The sequence below is a fragment of the Artemia franciscana genome, chromosome 5 (assembly GCF_032884065.1).
Source record: "Artemia franciscana chromosome 5, ASM3288406v1, whole genome shotgun sequence".
NCBI classification, from domain to species: Eukaryota; Metazoa; Arthropoda; class Branchiopoda; order Anostraca; family Artemiidae; genus Artemia; species Artemia franciscana.
In genome coordinates, this window is record NC_088867.1 from 49,156,108 (window position 1) to 49,181,168 (window position 25,061).

The following is a 25,061-nucleotide window of genomic DNA, read 5'->3' on the forward strand; positions in this document are numbered from 1 at the left end:
TGTGTGTCTGACTGTCTATCTGTCTATCCCTTTTTCTGTCTGTTTAGTGTGTTTCTCTCTCTCTCTCCCCCCCCCCTCTCTCTCTCTCTCTCTCTCTCTCTCTCTCTCTCTCTCTGTTTGCCTGTATGCCTAACCATCTGTTTGTCTGTCTCTGTGCCTGTCTCTGTATGTTTATGTGTGTTTCCGTCTTTTTCTCTCGCTCTTTCTCCCTGTGTGGGCCTGTGAGTCTGACCATCCGTTCGTCTCTCCCGTTGTGATTGTGTGAGTTTTTGTCTCTCTTTCTGTGTGCATGTATGTCTGACCTTCTGTTTGTCTATCTTTGGGTATGTTTCTGTGTATTTCTTGTCTTTCTGTCTCTCTTTCAATTTGTGCCTGTGTGTTTGACCGTCTGTTTATCTTTTTCTGTGCCTGTCTCTGTGTGTTTGTGTATGTTTTTATCTCTCTCCCTCTGTGTCTCTGTATCTGATCTTTAGCTTGTCCGTCTCTGTGTCAGTCTATTTGTGTTTGTGTGTTTCTTCCTCTCTCTCTCCCCCCCCTCTCTCTCTCTCTCTCCGTGACTCTGTGTCTGACCGTCTGTTTGTCTATATCATTTCCGTCTCTATGGGTTTGGTGTGTTTTTGTCTGTCTATCTCTTTCTGTGGGCTTTTATGTGTGACCATTTGTTTATCTGTCTCTGTGCCTGTCACCATGTGTTTGTGTGTGTTTATGCCTTTCTCTCTCTCTCTCTCTCTCTCTCTCTCTCCCTCCCCTTATCTCTCTTTCCCCCTCTCTCTCTCTCTCTCTCTCTCTGAGCCTTTTTGTCCCTGAGTACGGTGGGAGGATGTCGCAAGAAAAAATTTAAGGGAAAAGGGAACTTCTTGAGGGGTGTAAAGAGGGGGGCTTTGAATAGAGTAGGATTGAGCAGGATCGTGAGTAGCTGTGTTGGCATTAAGCAGACTGGTGCTGCAGTAAGTTGTCAGTAGCAGCAGTAGTCTTCTTCTACATAGTCAAATTCAATTACTTCCCAATCTTCATGAACTGCTATACGATTTCGTTCCTTTTGATGTCTGCTGTCTTACAGGCTCCAGTGCTAGCTTGCGAGCCAATAACTCCCAACTAGTCATGTGAAGGGAAGCAGAAGCGTGTATTTCTTCTCTGTTTATTCAGAGTCAATTGCTTCCCAATTCTTAATAGCTACAATACCTTTTCTCCCTTTTTAAGCATATTACTTGAAAGGCTTTTTTGCTATTTTATGTGTCAGTAAGTCCCAGCCAATCACTAATCTAAAAATAATCTTGTGACCCCATAGTGGGTACCAGATAGTGGCAGGTACCTGAAGTGAGTACTTCTCAATTATACGATCAGAGCTACTTAGTTTCCAATCTTCCTCAATCTATCTAACTTTACTGATAGCCTAGCCTATTCAAACATTTCATATCCTTACTGGAATTTTATAGAAGTCGTCCGTAATATTAGCAAAAATACCTTCACTAAACTTAGCAAAGAGATGAATTGGACTATTTCTTTTTTGTACATTTTACTAATTTGGAAACCAAAGTTCAGTGTAAATATTGGTTTGACCTTACTTTTTCAAATTTTTAAAATGTAATTTAAATAGCCACATCATTTTTTAACTTCTTATTGAGATCGTTTGAGCTAGAAGCTTGATTTGATTTTTCTTTTTTCCTTTACTGCTACCAAAGAAGTTACAGCTAAAGGGATTAGAGAGAAATAGAAACCGAAGTTTTTCTACGCTATAAGACTTGAAGTAATGTTTCTATATATATATATATATATATATATATATATATATATTATATATATATATATATATATATATATATATATAATATATATATATATATATCTTCTATATATATAAATATATAAAATAAGTTGTCTGTCTGTGGATCTGTGGATCAGGTGACGTCATGTTTCTGTGTCGGCTGACGTCATGAAATTAGTTGTCAGGTGACGTCATGTTTCTGTGTCGGCTGACGTCATGAAATTAGTTGTCGTCATTTTTGCTTTGACGGTGACGTCATTCAAGTTATATAAGACATATGTTCACGTAGAAATCTATTAATGTTTAAGTTTACAATGACTGATGAAGATGCTCAAAGAGTCTATGCCAAAAAACTTGCTGCTGATAGTTCCTCGGCACGCTTTCTTTTTTGACTTTCTCTATCAGCAGCAAGTTTTTTGGCATAGACTCTTTGAGCATCGTCATCAGTCATTGTAAACTTAAACATTAATAGATTTCTACGTGAACATATGTCTTATATAACTTGAATGACGTCACCGTCAAAGCAAAAATGACGGCAACTAATTTCATGACTTAATTTCAGAACTTAATTTCTGTGTTGACTGACGTCATGAAATTAGTTGTCGTCATTTTTGTTATGACGATGCTTAGTATATTGTAAAACACATTAATTTGGTTAATAATATACCATTTAAAACACCAAAATGAACATGCTGGAGTAGTCACTCGGTGAGAGAGGGTGTCAGAACGGAGAATGAAGGTCCCAGGTTCAAATCCTGGTTAGGCTAAAAAAGGTAAAAATCTAAAAACTAAAAAAAAACTGAAAAAACTAAAAAAGGCAAAAACTACAAAAAAAACTAAAAACTAATAAAAAAAATTAAGAATAAAGATAAAAAAAAATAAAAAAGATAAAAACTAAAAAAAAAAGTAAAAAGAAAAAACGAAAAAAAACTAAAAAAGCTAAAAAAAAGGTAAAAACCAATAAAAAACTGAAAAGAAAAAAGGAATAAAACTAAAAAAATTTTCATCTAAAAAACTTAAAAAAAACAAAAAAAGGTAAAAACTAAAAGAACTAAAAAGAAAAAAAAACTAAAAAAAGGAAAAAAACTGAAAAATAAAGGAGAAAAAGAAAACTAAAAAAATATAAATAAAAATAAAAAAAACTAAAAAGATAAAAACTTCGAAAAAAACGACCGCGACACTCAAAGAGAAATTACAAACTGGGACACCGGGACACAAATGACGACCGGGACACAGGGAAACAACAACAACGGGGACGCCGGGGGGCACAGGGGGATATATAAATGACGACAGGGACACAGGGAATGTTCGATTAGCAATCACCATCAACAAAGCTCAAGGGCAATCATAAGAATAATGAGGTATAGATCTGAACTCAGATTGTTTTTCCCATGGACAATTATATGTTGCATGTTCAAGAGTCGGTAAACCTGACAATCTATTTATATGCACAGACAATGGGACAGCCAAGAATGTTGTACATTCGCAAGTTTTACGTAGTTAAAAAAATATATATATATATCTATCTATATTCACAGGTGGGACACAGGGACGCAACTACAATGGCGCGTAACTAATATGGCGCGTAACGACTTGCTCGCGCGAGGGGCTTGGGGGGGGGGGGCGCGAAGCGCCCCCACCAACTAGGTGTTGGGGTGGCGCGAAGCGCCACCCCAACAGCTAGTATATATATAAAAATAAGTTGTCTGTCTGTGGATCAGGTGACGTCATGTTTGTGTGTCGACTGACGTCATGAAGTTAGTTGTCGTCATTTTTGCTATGACGGTGACGTCATTAAAGATATTTAAGACATATATGTTCACTTAGAAATTTATTAATGTTTAAGTTTAAAATGACTGATGAACTTACAATTGCAAAAGCCGATGAAGATACTCAAAGAGTCTATGCCAAAAAACTTGCTGCTGATAGAGAAAGTCAGAAAAGAAAGCGTGCCGATGAATCAAAAGAACAGCAAGGAAACAGGCTTGAGGCTAAAGAACGCAGAACCGCGTAGTTAGATGAAGATCCACCTGGACAGCGAGAGTCAAAACATATCAAAACTGAAAATGATAGCGATGATGATTGGGTTTGGGATTTTGACTTGGATAAGGTCATCAATGCCTACCAGATTTTAGTTAAAAAAACAAAGGTTCGGCGATATGTATTTCATAGTGAAGCTGAAAAATAAAGAAGAAAAAAAAACTGAAAAAAAGAAAAAAAACTAAAAAATACTAAAAAGAAAAACACTCAAAGAGAAATTACAGACCGGGACACAAATGACGACCGGGACAGAGGGAATATAAATAACGACCGGGACACTCAAAGAGAAATTACAGACTGGGATACCGGGACACAAATGACGACCGGGACACAGGGAATATAAATGACGACCAGGACACAGGTATTTAAGAATATCGTTCAAAGACAAATATTTAATTGTAAGAAGACCGTTGAAAGAGAAATTTCTAATTGTAAAATGACTGAAGAATGAACTTACCGTAGTGCATGCCAAGCTCTGAATTTATTGGAGAATGACCAACACTGGGATAACTGCATCAATGACGCGTGCGAAACGTCAACCCCATGACAAATTCGTGCACTTGCTCTCCATCAGCTCCTACAGAGTTATAGGAAAAATATAAGTCAAAAATGTCCGAAGATATACTCCATCGAAAACAGTTAGAGACGTCAGATATGACTTTTGATTTTACATCAGAAATTTCATAACTACACTTTAGTTATTATAGAAGATTTGTGCGTACGTATGGCAAACAAACCTCTTCAGGATTTGGAAATGCCTTCACCTAACCGTATCGCTGCTGTTTCGACATATGTAGAATTGGATCGTGAACAAAGATACAGTACGAGTGGTCTATTGTCGTATGTACAAAATAACATTTCCAAGTTAACGTCGGAACAAAAAGACATTTATGATACGATAGACTCAATTTCAGGACGTATACAACTACCTGCTGATTTCTGTAGTTTAGTGACGTCCAAAAATGAATTGATTGAAAAAGTATTTCCGAATATTTTAAAAAATTATAAAAATAATAAATGGCTAAGTGAAAGAATATATATACTAGCTGTTGGGGTGGCGCTTCGCGCCACCCCAACACCTAGTTGGTGGGGCGCTCCGCGCCCCCCAAGCCCCCCCGCGCGCGTAAGTCGTTACGCGCCATATTAGTTACGCGCCATTGTAGCTGTGTCCCTGTGTCCCACCTGTGAATAGAGATAGATATGAATATATATTTTTAACTACGTAAAACATGCGAATATACAACATTCTTCGCTGTCCTATTGCCTGTGCATATAAATAGCATTTATATTCCCTGTGTCCCGGTCGTCATTTGTGTCCTGGTGTCCCAGTTTGTAATTTCTCTTTGAGTGTCCCGGTCGTCATTTATATTCCCTGTGTCCCATTGTCCCGGTCGTCATTTGTGTCCCGGTGTCCCGGTCTGTAATTTCTATTCAAACAATCCCTGTGTCTCAGTCGTCGATTATATATCCCGCCTGTGCCCCCGGCGTCCCCGTTTTAGCTGTGTCCCTGTGTCCCGGTCGTCATTTATATTCCCGGTTATATCCACGCTTTCTTTTCTTACTTTCTCTATCAGCAGCAAGTTTTTTGGCATAGACTCTTTGAGCAGCTTCCTCGGCTGTTGCCATTGTAGGTTCTTCAGTCATTTTACAATTAAACATTTTTCCGTGAACGCATGTCTTAAATACCATTAATGACGTCACCGTCATAGCAAAAATGACGAAAACTAACTTCATGACGTCAGTCGACAGAGAAACATGACGTCACCTGACAGACAGACACACAGACAGACAACTTATTTTTATATATATATAGAAGACTATCTGTTGGGGTGGCGCTTCGCGCCACCCCAACACCTAGTTGGTGGGGCGCTTCGCGCCCTCCCAAGCCCCCCCGCGCGCGTAAGTCGTTACGCGCCATATTAGTTACGCGCCATTGTAGTTGTGTCCCTATGTCCCACCTGTGAATATAGATAGATTTATATATGTGTTTCAAACTACGTAAAAATTGCGAATATACAACATTTTTGGCTTTCCCACTACTGGGAGCTTTCCGTTTCCAATTGACAGCAATTGATCTGAAAATGTTTGACCAGAGTAATCGTTTTGCAATCGGACACACATATTTGTAGTTAATTTTAATATTTTTACGTGTGCCCATAAATTAGAATTTTTCAGGCAAGCATTCATTTCGTCTGCAGGAGTTAAACTACGTAAAAATTGCGAATATACAACATTCTTGGCTTTTCCATTGTCTGTGCATATACAAAGCCGTATGCACTAATAATGACGTCATATGCAAACGCTCTTTTTACGAACAAACAAACATGCATACACACAACTCGTTTTTATATAGATAGATAGATAGATAGATACAATACAAATTAACTGCGTAAAACTTGCGAATATACAACATTCTTCGCTGTCCAATTGTCGCTGCATATAAATACATTGTCAGGTTTACCGACCCTCGAACATGCAACGTACAATTGTCCATGGGAAAAACAATCAGTATTAAGATCTATATCACATTTCTCTAATGATTGACCTTGAGCTTTGTTAATGGTGATTGCAAATGCTAATCGAATTGGGAATTGCAATCTTTTAAATTGAAAAGGAAGATTCGTTGGAATCATGGGAATGCGAGGAATAAGAACAGCCTCACCCTCAAAAGGCCCTGTCAAGATTGTGGCCTCTATTAGGTTTTCCATTGTTTTTTTTTACGGCAAGTCACGTGCCATTGCAAAGCTTTGGTGGGTTGATATTTCTTAAAAGTATTATTGGTACGCCTATTTTTAGTTGTAGCACGTGTGGTGGAAACCCTGAAAGATCTATGGAATTTAAAAAATTCAGATGGATAATTAACCGCTTCATTTGGTTCCAAAACTGTGTCGACTGACTTGCAAAGGACTGCCTGGTCTCGAATCTTGGTCAAAACAATATTGTTGATTTCGTGGACGTCTATATTTTTGGGTGCGAGAATCGCTCTTTCACTTAGCCATTTATTATTTTTATAATTTTTTAAAATATTCGGAAATACTTTTTCAATCAATTCATTTTTGGACGTCACTAAACTACAGAAATCAGCAGGTAGTTGTATACGTCCTGAAATTGAGTCTATCGTATCATAAATGTCTTTTTGTTCCGACGTTAACTTGGAAATGTTATTTTGTACATACGACAATAGACCACTCGTACTGTATCTTTGTTCACGATCCAATTCTACATATGTCGAAACAGCAGCGATACGGTTAGGTGAAGGCATTCCCAAATCCTGAAGAGGTTTGTTTGCCATACGTACGCACAAATCTTCTATAATAACTAAAGTGTACTTATAAATTTCTGATGTAAAATCAAAAGTCATATCTGACGTCTCTAACTGTTTTCGATGGAGTATATCTTCGGACATTTTTGACTTATATTTTTCCTATAACTCTGTAGGAGCTGAAGGAGAGCAAGTGCACGAATTTGTCATGGGGTTGACGTTTCGCACGCGTCATTGATGCAGTTATCCCAGTGTTGGTCATTCTCCAATAAATTCAGAGCTTGGCATGCACTACGGTAAGTGCCATGTATAGTACCGTTTACAGTTCTCAAATACTCAAAGGATGTCGGACCGGGTACATTCAGCAAAAGCAGGCGTAGAAAGAAGCATTCATGTTGACTGGGGTGAACGGTGTAGAGTCTTCCTATCGTGGTATCTTTGAAGATGGTAGGTTGGCCGTAAATCCACTCGTTATCTTTGTACAACATTCTCGGCTGTCCCATTGTCTGTGCATATAAATAGATTGTCAGGTTTACCGACTCTTGAACATGCAACATATAATTGTCCATGGGAAAAACAATCTGAGTTCAGATCTATACCTCATTATTCTTATGATTGCCCTTGAGCTTTGTTGATGGTGATTGCTAATCGAACATTCCCTGTGTCCCTGTCGTCATTTATATATCCCCCTGTGCCCCCCGGCGTCCCCGTTGTTGTTGTTTCCCTGTGTCCCGGTCGTCAATTGTGTCCCGGTGTCCCAGTTTGTAATTTCTCTTTGAGTGTCGCGGTCGTAATTTATATTCCCTGTGTCGCGGTGTCCCGGTCGTCATTTTTGTCTCGGTCGTCATTTGTGTTCCGGTGTCGCGGTATGTAATTTTTCTTTGAGTGTCCTGGTTGTCATTTATATTCCCTGTGTCCCGGTCGTCATTTGTGTCCCGGTCTGTATATACATTCGTTTTTGAATTGGTCTTTTTTTAGGTTTTAGTTTTTTACCTTTTTTTAGTTTTTTTTTCTTTTTTTTAGTTTTGTTTTTCTCCTTTATTTTTCATTTTTTTTCCGTTTTCATTCTATTTTCTTTTTTAGTTTTTTTTTAGCTTTTTAGCTTTTTTAGTTTTTTATTAGTTTTTAGTTTTTTTTTCTTTTTAGTTTTTTTGTAGTTTTTACCTTTTTTTTAGTTTTTAATTTTTTTTTACTGATGTCCTGGTCATCATTTATACTCCCTGTGTCCCGGTCGTCATTTGTGTCCCGGTGCTTTGTTGATGGTGATTGCTAATCGAACATTCCTTGTGTCCCGGTCGTCATTTATATTCCCTTTGTGCCGGTGTCCCGGTCGTCATTTGTGTACCGATGTCCAGGTCTGTAATTTCATCAGTCGAGGGCAAACATATAAATAAGTATAAAAACAGGAAAATAAGATATTCTCGTTGAAATTTCCTTTTTCGTTTTATTTTTCCTTGGAGTCGATCCAAAAATAGAAGCAAGTCTTGCAGAAAAAAAACAAATTATAAATCCTGAATTATAGATAGTGAATTCTCAACCTTTGTTTTCAAATATTTGTTTCATTATCTAAGTAAACAAGGCAAAAAGTATAAACTGATTTTTTCCATTAATTTAGTATATTATTGCTTTGATCGACTTGCAATGTACAGGTTCTATTTGCTAACAATTCTAAACTTGGCGTTATCGCACCCATATGGTAAGCAGTCAGTTACTCTTAGAACCTCAGGCGACTTGAATTCTAGCATAATTTTTGAGAGTTATTTTTCTTTAAAGATTCAACTTCAAATGCCGCTACTAGCGGCAGTTATAATACTACTATTTGTAAGATAAAATAAAGAATACAACAGCTTCCTTATCTATATAGTTCTACTAGGAAGCAATACTTATTATTGTTGTCAAGTCATTATAGTTGTCATTGTATTATTGTCATGTATTATTGTTGTCATGTTGTCAGTAGTCATCCAATCAATAAGTGATATTCTATAGCAATAAAAATGGGAAAAAATAAATCTGGCTAATGCGAAAGATAAATATGAGAAGGGAAATATTCAGTCAGCTCTAGTTGAAAATCTATTAATATACCCACTAATGTGTCAGAATTTGAAGGAAGGAGGAGGAAGGAGGACTATGACGTTCGAGGTCAAGGAAAATGGAGTCAGAAATTCTGAAATCAAAAACTTTTTTTTAAAGAGTAAGAAGTTTCAAACACAAGTAAAATACTGACACAAAAATATAATACTAAAAATCTATTAATCACAACAGTGGTCTGAATATGGCAAAACACTTACTTGTAACAAGAAACAAGCTCGCTCGCCCTCCTCAATGGCACGATCTGGTAGACTAGAATCAATTCAGGACGATGCAGGGAAGTGTCTGACTAGTATATATGAGATAGAAGCAATCGTGATATGTAATTGAAAAAAGTTTAAGTAGGTCTTTCTTAAAATTAATTTAAAAAAATGTTTATGAAAAAGAGCTTTTCCGAGAAACGTAAAGAGCCGTATTAAACTTGAAAAATCAGCAGAAATAAATTCATATAATTATTTAAACAAAGAACGTTCAGATATTACTGCTAAGAAACAAATGAAACCAAAAACAAAAAGAAATCAAATTAAACGATTATAGCAAAAATAAAGATAACAGGTACCAATACGGATTAATAAATACATCTAGAAACAAGTAAAAATGGAATTGAACATTGAAGTCAAACTTAAAAGAAGAAAAATCACTACAAAAAAGAGATTGGCCCCTTTCCCCCTACCCTAACCGTAAATGTCTAAAGCCTGTTGCGTCATTTGTGTTTTATTGGAAACTATATGTGTCTTGAACAGTGTGGTTTTGTTTTTCAAAATATCGACGACAAACAAAATATGACTATAGTAATCAAGATGACTGGTCAGAAATAATGAACATACACTGAAAATTTAATATATGATTATATTAATTCATGGAAACTAAGCAATTCAAGATCTTAATTTGCTGTAATTTATGCTTTAATTTTCAATGTCAGAATATAAAAGAAAATATTTTTAGTAGAATTTGTATTATTCTATGGCTATTTGTTAACTTCTTCAAAGAAAATCAAGCTATAATTTAGCTTGCTGCACACTATTTCTGAGCTGCAAAAATCCAGTTACTTTAAAATTTTATTGTTTATTTAGGAGGAAAGTTCAATTCGAAGCAGTATCCTTGGGAACAGGGATTATATCTACAAGGAGATATCAAATTGACTGAAGAGCAGGCAAAGAATGGACAACTTAATGAATATTACAGATGGGTTGATGCTACGGTTCCTTACGTCATAAGTGGTGACTTTAGTAAGTCCTTTAATCTCAGATACATCTAGAAATAGCATCGGTCTTAAAGTAAATATTTTTCAAATGATCTTAAGGGCTATATAAACATGACAAGCGTGCACACATATTTTTTTTTTGGGGGGGGAGGGTGAGTAAAATTAAAAAATAAATTTACTAGGTAATATGAAGAAAAGTGATTAAGGATTTGGGGGGTTTTCAGAACTTGGGTGTTCAGGCCACTCCCCCCCCCGTGTATGCGCACGTCTTTGGCACATAGATAGAACCAAAGTGTAAAATACCTTATATATTAGCTGCAATAAATATATTGATGCAAAAACTTCTTGTAACAATCTACTTTTCTAAATAAAGTATAATTATAAACAATTAACGATGGTCACCTAATATGTTGAGCCATTTTGTGGATATATATATATATATATATATATATATATATATATATATATATATATATATATATATATATATATATATATATATATATATATATATATATATATATATATATATATATATATATATATATATATATATATATATATATATATATATATATATATATATATACTAGCTGTTGGGGTGGCGCTTCGCGCCACCCCAAAACCTAGCTGGTGGGGCGCTTCGCGCCCCCCAAGCCCCCCCGCGCGCGTAACTCGTTACGCGCCATATTAGTTATGCGCCATTGTAGTTGTGTCCCTGTGTCCCACCTGTGAATATAGATAGATTTATATATGTGTTTCAAACTACGCAAAAATTGCGAATAAACAACATTCTTGGCTTTCCCATTGTCTGTGCATATGCAAAGCCGTATGTACTAATAATGGCGTCATATACAAACGCTCTTTTTACAAACAAACAAACATGCATCCACATAACTCGTTTTTATATAGATAGATACAATACAAATTAACTGCGTAAAACTTGCGAATAAACAACATTCTTCGCTGTCCAATTGTCGCTGCATATAAATACATTGTCAGGTTTACCGACCCTCGAACATGCAACGTACAATTGTCCATGGGAAAAACAATCAGGATTAAGATCTATACCACATTTTTCTAATGATTGACCTTGAGCTTTGTTAATGGTGATTGCAAATACTAATCGAATTGGGAATTGCAATCTTTTAAATTGAAAAAGCAGATCCGTTGGAATCATGGGAATGCGAGGAATAAGAACAGCCTCACCCTCATAAGGCCCTGTCAAGATTGTGGCCTCTATTAGGTTTTCCATTGTTTTTTTTTACGGCAAGTCGCGTGCCATTGCAAAGCTTTGGTGGGTTGATATTTCTTAAAAGTATTATTGGTACGCCTATTTTTAGTTGTAGCACGTGTGGTGGAAACCCTGAAGGATCTATGGAATTTAAAAATTCAGATGGATAATTAACCGCTTCATTTGGTTCCAAAACTGTGTCGACTGACTTGTAAAGGACTGCCTGGTCTCGAATCTTGTTCAAAACAATATTGTTGATTTCGTGGACGTCTATATTTTTGGGTGCGAGAATCGCTCTTTCACTTAGCCATTTATTATTTTTATAATTTTTTAGAATATTCGGAAATACTTTTTCAATCAATTCATTTTTGGACGTCACTAAATTACAGAAATCAGCAGGTAGTTGTATACGTCCTGAAATTGAGTCTACTGTTTGACCAGAGTCATCGTTTTGCAATCGGACACGCATATTTGTAGTTAATTTTAATATTTTTACGTGTGCCTATAAATTAGAATTTTTTAGGCAAGCATTCATTTCGTCTGCAGGAGTTAAACTACGTAAAAATTGCGAATATACAACATTCTTGGCTTTCCCATTGTCTCTGCATATACAAAGCCGTATGTACTAATAATGACATCATATGCAAACGCTCTTTTTACAAACAAACAAACATGCATACATACAACTCGTTTTTATATAGATAGATAGATAGATAGATAGATAAAATACAAATTAACTGCGTAAAACTTGCGAATATACAACATTCTTCGCTGTCCAATTGTCGCTGCATATAAATAGATTGTCAGGTTTACCGACCCTCGAACATGAAACGTACAATTGTCAATGGGAAAAACAATCAGTATTAAGATCTATACCACATTTTTCTAATGATTGACCTTGAGCTTTGTTAATGGTGATTGCAAATGCTAATCGAATTGGGAATTGCAATCTTTTAAATTGAAAAGGCAGATCCGTTGGAATCTTGGGAATGCGAGGAATAAGAACAGCCTCACCCTCAAAAGGCCCTGTCAAGATTGTGGCCTCTATTAGGTTTTCCATTGTTTTTTTTTACGGCAGGTCGAGTGCCATAGCAAAGCTTTGGTGGGTTTATATTTCTTAAAAGTATTATTGGTAGGCCTATTTTTAGTTGTAGCACGTGTGGTGGAAACCCTGAGAATAATATCTCGAGGTAAAAACTGATCACCGACCATAACGATGGCCACTTCGTCGATAGTTGGAGCATTGTATCTACGCACATGTTGGCCAGGAGGCGTTTTGTCAGCGGAAATAACAATTTTATGCGTATAAGTAGGCATCAAATCGATGGCTGTTTTGAACAGACGCACTAAATTATTATTTTCGTGGAAAAGATGTTGTAATTGGGAAACGATTGTCCTTTCAATGTTGGGAGAAATTTCGCAACGTGCATTCAATTCAGAATTTCTATCACTGATGAAGTACAATTGTAAAAATTTATGATTCTCGCCTGAGAATGGTAGAAGAGACCCTGCTCTATGATAAATTTGCCCTTTTACTTTGAAAGTAGACATAAATTGATCTGGATTTTCAATTTGGGCTCCAAACGACGTCATTTGGAAACATGAGTTGTATTTTCTGATTCATTTATATTCCTTACGTCCCGGTGTCCCGGTCGTCATTTATATCCCCCTGTTTTATATCCCGCTTATTTTTCAGTTTTTTCCTTTTTTTTAGTTTTTTTTTTACTTTTTTAGTTCTTTTAGTTTTTACGTTTTTTAGTTTTTTTTTAGTTTTTTAGATTAATTTTTTTTTTAGTTTTTTACCTTTTTTTCTTTTTAGTTTTTATTGGTTTTTACCTTTTTTTAGCTTTTTATCTTTTTTATTTTTTTTTATTTTTATTTTTAATTTTATTAGTATTCTTTTTCTCTTCTATTTTTCATTTTTCCTTTTTTTTATTTTTTTTTAGTTTTTAGTTTTTTAAGTTTTTTCCTTTTTTTAGTTTCTTTAGTTTTTTTAGTTTTTCGGCTTTTTTATTTTTTTATTAGTTTTTAGTTTTTTTGTAGTTTTTGCCTTTTTTTAGTTTTTTCAGTTTTTTTTTTAGTTTTTAGTTTTTACCTTTTTTAGCCTAACCAGGATTTGAACCTGGGACCTTCATTCTCCGTTCTGACACCCTCTCTCACCGAGTGACTACTCCAGCATGTTCATTTTGGTGTTTTAAATGGTATATTATTAACCAAATTAATGTGTTTTACAATATACTAAGCATCGTCATAACAAAAATGACGGCAACTAATTTCATGACGTCAGCCGTAACATGACGTCACCTGATCCACAGACCCACAGACAGACAGACAACTTATTTTTATATATATAGATAGATATATATATATATATATATATATATATATATATATATATATATATATATATATATATATATATATATATATATATATATTATATATATATATATATATATATATATATATATATATATATATATATATATATATATATATATATATATATATATATATATATATATATATATATATATATATATATATATATATATAAATAAATACTAGCTGCCATATTAGTAACGCGCCATTGTAGTTGTGTCCCTGTGGACCACCTATGAATATAGATAGATTTATATATGTGTTTTGAACTACGTAAAACTTGCGAATATACAACATTCTTGGCTTTCCCATTGTCTCTGCATATACAAAGCCTTATGTACTTATAATGACGTCATATGCAAACGTTTTTTTACAAACAAACAAACATGCATACACACAACTCGTTTTTATATAGATAGATAGATAGATAGATACAATACAAATTAACTGCGTAAAACTTGCGAATATACAACATTCTTCGCTGTCCAATTGTCGCTGCATATAAATAGATTGTCAGGTTTACCGACCCTCGAACATGCAACGTACCATTATCCATGGGAAAAACAATCAGTATTAAGATCTATACCACATTTTTCTAATGATTGACCTTGAGCTTTGTTGATGGTGATTGCAAATGCTAATCGAATTCGGAATTGCAATCTTTTAAATTGAAAAGGCAGATCCGTTGGAATCATGGGAATGCGAGGAATAAGAACAGACTCACCCTCAAAAGGCCCTGTCAAGATTGTTGCCTCTATTACGTTTTCCATTGTTTTTTTACGGCAAGTCGCGTGCCATTGCAAAGCTTTGGAGGGTTTATGTTTCGTAACAATATTGTTGGTACGCCTATTTTTAGTTGTAGCACGTGTGGTGGAAACCCTGGGAGATCCAGGGAATTTAAAATTTCAGATGGATAATTAACCACCTCATTTGGTTCCAAAACTGTGTCGACTGACTTGTAAAGGACTACCTGGTCTCGAATCTTGGTCAAAACAATATTGTTGATTTCGTGGACGTCTATATTTTTGGGTGCAAGAATCGCTCGTTCACTTAGCCATTTATTATTTTTATAATTTGTTAGAATATTCGGAAATACTATTTCAATCAATTCATTTTTGGACGTCACTAAATTAGAGAATTCAGCAGGTAGTTTTATACGTCCTGAAATTGAGTCTACTGGGAGCTTTCCGTTTCCAATTGCCAGAAATTGTTCTGAAAATGTTTGACCAGAGTCATCGTTTTGCAATCGGACACGCATATTTGTTGTTAATTTTAATGTCTTTACGTGTGCCCATAAATTAGAATTTTTCAGGCAAGCATTCATTTCGTCCGCAGGGGTTGATCTAGGTATTATAGGTAATGTTTGCCTGAAATCTCTCGCAAACAATATTAATGTGCTGCCAAAGGGTTTCGAATTCCCTCGCAAATCTTTCAAACATTGATCCAGAGCCTCGAGAGATTTTTTGTGTGCCATTGTGCACTCGTCCCAAATAATAAGTTTGCATTGCTGCAATACTTTACCCATCCCAGATGATTTGGAAATATTGCACGTGGGAGTTTCTGCAGAATGCAAATTCAGAGGCAATTTCAAAGCAGAGTGAGCAGTTCTTCCACCAGGCAGCAACGTTGCGGCTATTCCGGACGACGCAATTGCCAACGCTATATCATTTTTTGATCGAATTGATGCCAGAATCAGTTTTATCACTACCGTTTTATCAGTACCTCCTGGCGCATCCAAAAAGAAAATTTCTCCAACGTTGTTATCGACACAATGCATTATCGTATCATAAATGTCTTTTTGTTCCGACGTTAACTTCGAAATGTTATTTTGTACATACGACAATAGATCACTCGTACTGTAACTTTGTTCACGATTCAATTCTACACATGTCTAAACAGCAACGGTACGATTAGGTGAAGGCATTCCCAAATCCTGAAGAGGTTTGTTTGCCATACATACGCACAAATCTTCTATAATAACTAAAGTGTAGTTATAAATTTCCGATGTAAAATCAAAAGTCATATCTGACGTCTCTAACCGTTTTCGATGGAGTATATCTTCGGAAATTTTCGATTTATATTTTTCACATAGCTCTGTAGGAGCTGAAGGAGAGCAAGTCGTTAATATGATTCCAAACAATGCACGAATTCGACTTGGAGTTGACATTTCCCACGCGTCATTGATGCAGTTATCCCAGTATTGGTCATTCTCCAATAAATTCAGAGCTTGGCATGCACTACGGTAAGTGTCATGTATAGTACCGTTTACAGTTCTCAAATACTCAAAGGACGTCGGACCGGGTACATTCACCAAAAGCGGGTATAGAAAGAAGCATTCATGTTGATTGGGGTGAACGGTGTAGAGTCTTCCTATCGTGGTATCTTTAAAGATGGTAGGTTGGCCGTCGACTGACTTACCCTGTTTTCGAAGTTCAAATACTTTATTTTTAGTATTCCACGTGTAATACGAAGGCACTTTAGTATACAGCAGTTTTTTTTTGCAAAAGAATCATTTTTGCATAGCGAAAAGAAAGCAGTTTACGTTGTATCCGGTGGCTTCAGGGCTCTTTGTCGCACGTTGGATTCCGAAAAATAAACACGTTGACCATTCTGTAAATGTACCGCTAAGTGAACAACAGCTGGACTACGTTCATGTATCGGAAATGAAAGAATTCGCCAAACAGCTTCATTACTGGTTATGTATCTTCCAGCCTGATATTATACGATTTCGTCGATATCACTGATTTCGGAGTGCAAGCCAAAAACTGCCATGTCAGTGCCTCTGTAAACGTATTTACATGTGTATCTGATTGCCTTTACGGAGTTACAGTATTCAACGTTTATGTGTGCATTAAATGTTTTTGATAATAAAGGGGAATATGGAACAACCCACTGGTTATCTACTTCGATGGTGGTACCGTTACGCTTCTTTATTATTGCTGTTTTACCGCAAATCTTCAGTAGATCTTCTTCTATATTGCGGGTAACCATCATTGCCAGTAATTGTGTTGGGTACTAAAAGTCGAGGATATTGCTTTGTGCACCTTCCTTTGGCCATGCATGGTGAATTTTCGTTCAGTGCACCGCAAGGTCCATGTATCATATTTTTTACAACAATATCATATAACCCCTTATCGACATTTTCATCAGGTATTTCAGCGGAAATCACATCATCAATTTCATTAGAAGTAATTTTATAATGTAGCCAGATTAGTATATGTGCGTGTGGCAATCCTCGTTTTTGCCATTCCACTGAGTACATCCAGCATCGTACTGACCCAAACACTTCAAGTTTACTGTGTAGTTTATCAGTGATTTCAACTTTTGCCGGAAGACACGGGCCGTAATGTCATGTCTATGAACCGCCGATTGTCCTTGAAGTAAAAGCTGCTGTATCTTGTCCCAAAATTGATTACATGTAAATGTAATAAATAAATCTGGACGACCATAGAGACGAACATAAGCAATAGCATCTTGAGAATATTCATGCATATGACGGGGACTGCCAGCATATGACGAAGGTAAAATCGTTATCTTCCAACGTTTGTGGTATTACCGTCATTTACAACTGTATCTCGCAAATGAATGTAGAGCTCAGAGCGGAGCTTGGTGTGATTCAGACGGATAAATAGCAAATGTTCTGATTCAATTTTTGCATACATATCAGCGATGTATTGGTGAAACAATTGACGAAATTTTAAAATATAATTGTTTTCATCCTTCCGAATCATTAGTCTATAGGAATAATAACGCATTGCACTGCATTTCTTATTCATTTCTTTGTTAGTGGCTGGATTAATCAATTTAATATTAAAGTGATAGCCGTCGGCTCCATCCCAAAAAAATGATAAGATATTGTGGGGCATCGTAGCATCGATGAGTTTCAGCAATTCTTAACAACTGAGCGTTTCGCTTATGAAGAATAATATCTCGAGGTAAAAACTGATCACCGACCATAACGATTGCCACTTCGTCGATAGTTGGAGCATTGTATATACGCACATGTTGGCCAGGAGGTGTTTTGTCAGCGGAAATAACAATTTTGTGCGTATCAGTAGGCATCAAATCGATGGCTGTTTTGAACAGACGCACTAAATTATTATTTTCGTGGAAAAGATGTTACAATTGGGAAACGATTGTCCTTTCAACGTCGGGAGAAACTTTGCAACGTGCATTCAATTCAGAATTTCTATAACTGATGAAGTACAATTGTAAAAATTTATGATTCTCGCCTGAGAATGGTAGAAGGGACCCTGCTCTATGATAAATTTGCCCTTTTACTTTGAAAGTAGGCATAAATTGATCTGGATTTTCGATTTGGGCACCAAACGACGTCATTTGGAAACATGAGTTATATTTTCTGATTTTTGATAAAAAACGCTTAGATTCTGACGTAGTTCAAGTAAGTAAAGTCTTCAATGGCTCTGGTGGTGCAGCCAGTTGAGGAAGTTTAACTTTTCCTGAGGCGCAACACATTCATATTGTTTCACCATTAAATTTCAAGGCCTTGGAGTAGGGACAAATTTTAGACATAGTCCCGCTTTGAACACATCTTCTATAATCATCGACTGGGCTGTACCTGAATTCCATGCGATAATTTTCACGTTGCTCTTGTGATTCCTCAGTACGCTTTCTTTTGGCATTATCTCTTGAAGCCGCAGGCCTGTTTTCACGTTGCTCTTGTGATTCCTCGGCACGCCTTCTTTTTTCACTTTCTCTTTTAGTAGCAAGTCTGGTTTCGCGTTGCTCTGGTAGCTACTTGACACACCTTCGTTCACAGAAATTGCACATTCCTAATCTGGCATTATCTCTATCAGCCGCAAGCCTGTTTTCTTGCTGTTCTTGTGATTCCTCGGCACGCTTTCTTTTCTTACCTTCTCTATCAGCCGCAAGCCTGTTTTCTTGCTGTTCTTGTGATTCCTCGGCAAGCTTTCTTTTCTTACTTTCTCTATCAGCCGCAAGTTTTTTGGCATAAACTTCTTTGAGCAGCTTCCTCGGATGTTGCCATTGTAGGTTCTTCAGTCATTTTACATTTAAACATTTTTCCGTCCATGATCTTCTTACAATTAAAAATTTGTCTTTGAACGATTTTCTTAAATACTTTTAATGACGTCATCGTCATAACAAACATGACGACAACTAACTTCATGACGACATGACGACATGATGACATGACGTCACTCGACAGATAGACAGACGACATATATATATATTATATGGATTCTCATTGTCCCTTGTTTTCTAACTGCAGACAGTGGTGGGTCCAGCATGGCACGCGGCAGGCTTCTATGTATGGATTCTCATTGTCCCTTGTGTTCTAACTGCAGACAGTGCTGGGTCCAGCATGGCACGCGGCCGGCTTCAATGTATGGATTCTCATTGTCCCTTGTGTTCTAACCAAAGACAGTGCTTGGTCCCTGTGGCTTTGCCACTGGGCCCCAGGGGCCCCAGCATAGCAACGCTATGTCATTTTTGGATCGAATTGATGACGTAAATTGGACACTCCTAATCTGAACTTTTTTTTTATTTTTTAGTTGTTTTCTCTATTTTAGTTTTTATTTTATTTTTTATTTTGAGTTTTCGAGTTTTTTTTCCTTTTTTTTCCTTTTTTTTCTTTTTCGTTTTCTTTATAGAAGATACTTTTTAATTCTTTTAAGTTTTTTTAAGGAGTGACCCGGCTCAGTAGTAGCCGAAACTCTAAAATGCGGGATTTTAATGACAATAGATATGTCAACAGAATCAGGGTCTTATGTTGATTTCAAATATGTAAGTTTCAATAAGTTTAATGTTACCCATCAAAGGTTACAAGGCTGATAAAATTTGCCTGATTTTTGAAAAAGGGGAAAACACCCACAAAATGTAATAGAATCTTACTGAAAATCATATCGTAAGATTCAACGTAAGAAAGATCACAACAGAAGAACGATCTTGGGTGGTGTTTATTTGTTTATTTTTTCGCTTGTTTTTCCCAGGGGTGATCGTATCGACCCCATGATCCTAGAATGTCTTGACAGGGCTCATTCGAACAGAAATTAAAAGTTCTAGTGTCCTTTTTAAGTGACCAAAAAATTGGAGGGCAGCTAGACCCCCTCCAAAGCTCCCTTTTTCTCAAAATCGTCCGATCAAAATTCTGAGACAGCCATTTTGTTTAGCATAGTTAAAAGGCCCAATAACTGTGCCTTTGGGGATATCATGACCGTCCTTCAGCCCCTTGGGAAAGGTCTTCAAGTTACAAAGTTTACCGATGTTTAATTATAGTATTTTTTTTATTGGGAAGTATGTATACATTTTTGTGATGGACGGAATTATCTGCTGGTGGGATTTTCCACGGGGATAATTTTCCATTGGGGGGGGGGTCCAGCGGTGAATTTTTCAGGGGAAATATTTAAACCGGGGGAATTTGTCAGAATTCCTATACGAAATTCTGCTTATGTCTTGATTTTTCTTTTCTGTCTCAATTTTACACGTGTGGATGTTAAGGGTAATTGTCCAGGGTGATTTTGCTCCAGGATTGAATTGTCTAGAGAATAAATCCTTGGTAATCAGGGATTTTTCTGTGGAGGAGTAGCCATATTTCCTGGCAACATTTAAAAACAATCAGAAATTAAATTCAAAAAACAAGTTTTTTCCACTGAAAGTAAGGAGCACCACTAAAACTTAAAATGAACAGAAATGAATACGCAAATGATGGGGCTACTCCTCCACAACGCTTCGTTCTTTACACCTCTTTACCAATCCTTGCATATTAGTTAAATGTATTTGATTTATAAATAAAGTGAACTGAACTGAACTGAATCCTTTAGTAACGACTCCTGAAACACTATTTTCGTTTAATTAGAACAATCAGAAGCTTTTTTTAAGTACTAAAAACTTTAGCGTTAAGACCCAGGTGTTGTGGAGGACTAACCCTCTCAGTTAGAAAAAACTAGTTTTTTTATTTAATATCATAAGAATTGGACTATTATGCTGATTCCAAATATTTAAGAATCCTCAAGTTCAATTTCACCCATCAAAGGCTACAAGCCTGAATAAAATTGACCTAATTTTTGAAGAAGAAAAGAAACACCCTCTAAAAGTCAAGCAACCTTAATGAAAATCGGACCATCAAATTCAGCGCATCAGACACCTCTACTGTAGAGGTTTCAAGCCCCCACCTTCAAAAATGTGGAATTTTGAATTTTTTGCCAAAAGAAAGATCACGGATGTGTCATTTTTTGTTGTTGGGATGCTTTCCCTAGAGTAAAGAGGGGATCTTATAAAACCCATGGTGCAAAAATATCGGGACAGGACTCATGCGAATGGAAAATAAAAGTTCTATTGCCCTTTTTAAGTGACCAAAAAATTGGGGGCAGCTAGGTCCATCCCCTCTCCCTCATAGTCGTTAGATCAAAATTTTTTGATGGCCATTTTGTTCAAAGGTCCCATAATAATAATTTCGATGATGATAAGATGATGATGATGAACGTCATCGATGATGATGAACGTCATCGATGATGATGAACGTCATCGATGATGATGACGATGATGACGATAACCCATGCTCCTCGGGGAAAGGGCTGTAAGTAGTACTGAACGTATCAGCATCCCGAAATTATTTGAAAAACGGTCAGAAAGTAAATAAAAAAACAAAACAAGTTCTTTCAACTGGAAGTAAGGAGCAACATTAAAACTGAAAACGAGCAGACATTATTCCATAACACGAAAGGGCCTGTCCCCTCCTCGTTACCTTGCTCTTTACACTAAAGTTTTTTTAATTAAAACTAGCTGTTGGGGTGGCGCTTCGCGCCCCCCAAGCCCCCCCCGCGCGCGTAAGTCGTTACGCGCCATATTAGTTACGTGCCATTGTAGTTGTGTCCCTATGTCCCACCTGTGAATATAGATATATTTATATATATATATTATGTTTTTAACTACGTAAAACTTGCGAATATACAACATTCTTTGCTGTCCCATTGTCTGTGCATATAAATAGAATGTCAGGTTTAACGACTCTTGAACATGCAACATATAATGGTCCATGGGAAAACAATCCGTATTCAGATCTATACCTCATGATTCTAATGATAGCCCTTGAGCTTTGTTGATGGTGATTGCTAATCGACGATTCCCTGTGTCGCCATCGTCATTTATATATCCCCCTGAGCCCCCCGGAGTCCCTGTTGTAGTTGTGTCCCTGTGTCCCGGTCGTCATTTGTGTCCCGGTCTGTATATACATTCGTTTTTGAATTGGTCTTTTTTTAGGTTTTAGTTTTTTACCTTTAATTTGTGTCCCGGTGCTTTGTTGATGGTGATTGCTGCATCCTGATCGTCATTTGTGTCCCGGTATCCAAGTCTGTAATTTCTCTTTGAGTGTCCCGGTCGTTATTTATATTCCCTCTGTCCCGGTCGTCATTTGTGTCCCGGTCGTCATTTGTGTCCCGGTCTGTAATTTCTCTTTGAGTGTTTTTTCTTTTTAGTATTTTTTAGTTTTTTACATTTTTTCTTTTTTCAGTTTTCTCTTTCTTCTTTATTTTTCAGCTTCACTATGAAATACATATCGCCGAACCTTTGTTTTTTTAACTAAAATCTGGTAGGCATTGATGACCTTATCCAAGTCAAAATCCCAAACCCAATCATCATCGCTCATTCTTATGGTTCAACCTTGGCAATTCTGACGAAATAAAGTCTTCACAAAGAATTTAATAGTTTTAAACAACCAAAAACAAAAACTTTTAGGTAATAGATAGACCAAAGATGGGTGTGGTATACAGAAAAGTTTTATTTTGGTGCCTTAGGTGCACAAAATTAGACTTGCTGTTCCTTTTTTTCTTATTGCGATTACTTAGCTAGGATGAAGCAGAGGTTTGAATGATTCATAAGAGTAATATAGTGGAACATACTTTAAGGAAATAGGAGGGACGAGTAAAGCTAATTATGAGCAATTTAAAACTTTTTCATATCATTTGTTTTATAATATGTACAATAGGTGATTCAAATGTAGTGACTGTCACTGGAGTGGGAAAAATCGTTTAATAATTCCAATTACATCCAGTGTCTGAGATCCTTGCGAACTTTAAGCTTGCAAACCTCTCTACTCAAACAGAAGCCGTTTTCTGAGGTGGTACGGCCATCTACTCCGCCTCCCACCAAGCACCCTTGCAAGGACCATTAAGGAATTCAACCCGTCGGAGAATGGCTGGTGATGTCCTAGAGGAAGACCGCTCGCCAGGTGGGCTGAGGTAATAAACCAACGAATTCTCAGCCGCAATGTTAACCCAAACGAGGGCCCATCACTAGCCCGGGGCAGGACCACCTGGAGAAGACTGATGGCGCTGTCACCAAGTTCCTTATACACTGGTGACTCTGCTGAGCAAGAGTGTTCAGTCAAGTAATTCAAGACATTGTGGAGAAAATACTGAAAAGACATATGCGAACGATAAGAGCTAACATCTGGTCTCCGGTACTGATCCCTGCCCCCTTTCGATCTAAATTTGGGGCAGTATCTTGCTAACTCAGGTGCCCAAAAATTATACAATATTTCGAATTGGAAGAACTGAATACCAGTTTCGGTGCTCAGGAAAACCAGTAAAGCAGAATGGATTGTAACAAAGTAGCATGGAGAGCCGGATAGTAGGTCCCTATAGATCACAAACATATCGGTCGGAATATAACTTATGAAAACTATTATTCAACGAGAATGTATTCAATGATATAAATAGAAGGAAATGAGGAATAAATAGCTACAAAAGAACCAACTTTACCGCTCCTCCACGCGCCCATGGCTGCTATAACTGAGCGAGAAAATAAGAAAATATTTCCCAGAGATCCAAGAAAACCACATTTAAAAACTAGTTAGAGAGGAAAAAAATGTTTAATTGATATAGTTTCCAAGAAGCAAAGGGAGCTCCTTACCATAGGCAGTGCAATAACGCTACCTAAGTAAAGAGCAACGTGGGCACAATATATTATATTTATTATTATTATGAATTTTTTTTTGGTTTATTTTAGACCAGAGCACTTCGTTTTTAAGGTGTTGTCGTAGAAACTTCGAAAAAGGCGCATTCGATTCAATATCAAGAGGCTAGTGTCATTTTTAATAGTCAACAGGGATTGAAGGGTGACTAACCCCCCTCCCACGCCCACCAATTCTCCAAACACATCCAATAAAAAATTTGAGATAACCATTTTGTTCAACGTAGTTGAATGGTCAAGAAATTTGTTTCTGACAATGGACCCCCCCCCTCCCACAACCCTTAAAGTAAGGGTTGTAAGTTATACCCTGGGGCATATAAGGTTTATATAGAAAAGGTGATCGTATAAACTTCGGAGGGGACTCATTGGATTGGCCCATCTCTTTGTCTACTGCTTTCATCGTAGGGGTTGACACGCCTCGTCTAATATCTTCTATCGGACAGGCTATAATGCAGGCATGCAGACCACGTGGTTTAATGTCTCCTGTACAAATAGGACTTGCTTCGCAGCTGCATCACCATTTCTCATCCCAATTTTTAATTGACATACTGCACAATCTTGGCTTCTGCTCTTCGTACTCAGAGGTAAAAAAAATTGAGAGATGTGCAGCAGTAAATCAAACGCTGTTGGAAGAGTCCGAAGAGAAAGCACATTTTTGTTCAGTATGTAGGAGACAACGTCGATCATGATATTGCTACTTTGGACGGCCTGAATATCTTTCATGGAATGGGACTTATTGAAGTGTCTACACCTGAGTTGCCGGCAACGGAGCTTTCAGTGCCAAGAAAAGAAGTAAGTGGAGATGAGATGAAGTCAATCGGCACCGTGCCGTTCTACACCTACCAAAAATCTGCCAAGTCGCAACCAAGGACTTTTGTTTGCTTGACAAACAGTGGTGGCACTCTTGACAATGAATGGAAAGGTGAAACAATCTGGCGCATCTCTGGTTTTTTCAAAAGCTCATGCATGAGCTGGTCGGCCTTTATGTGGTCAATACACCAAAAGCTATCTCATCCGGAAAAGTCGAATATTCGATTTTTGCCAATGATTTACCACAGCCCAAGCGATATCCCTGTGTTTATTCTACACTTATGCATGCTAACGAGCGCGTTAGTCAAACTGGAAAAACTCTAGT

General features: G+C 36.8%; 2 protein-coding genes across 2 annotated transcripts in view; both read left to right on the top strand.

Moving 5' to 3' along the window:
• Nucleotides 1-25,061, top strand: part of LOC136027528 (zinc finger MYND domain-containing protein 11-like) — a 447,024-nt gene that overhangs the window by 177,295 nt on the left and 244,668 nt on the right. The window lies entirely within an intron of this gene.
• Nucleotides 8,652-25,061, top strand: part of LOC136027530 (zinc metalloproteinase nas-7-like) — a 48,277-nt gene continuing 31,867 nt past the window's right edge. The window contains exons 1-2 of the mRNA XM_065704881.1: nt 8,652-8,763; nt 10,229-10,384. Of these exons, the coding sequence (XP_065560953.1) occupies nt 8,709-8,763; nt 10,229-10,384 (211 nt within the window). The 5' untranslated portion in view covers nt 8,652-8,708. The remainder of the gene's footprint in view (nt 8,764-10,228; nt 10,385-25,061) is intronic.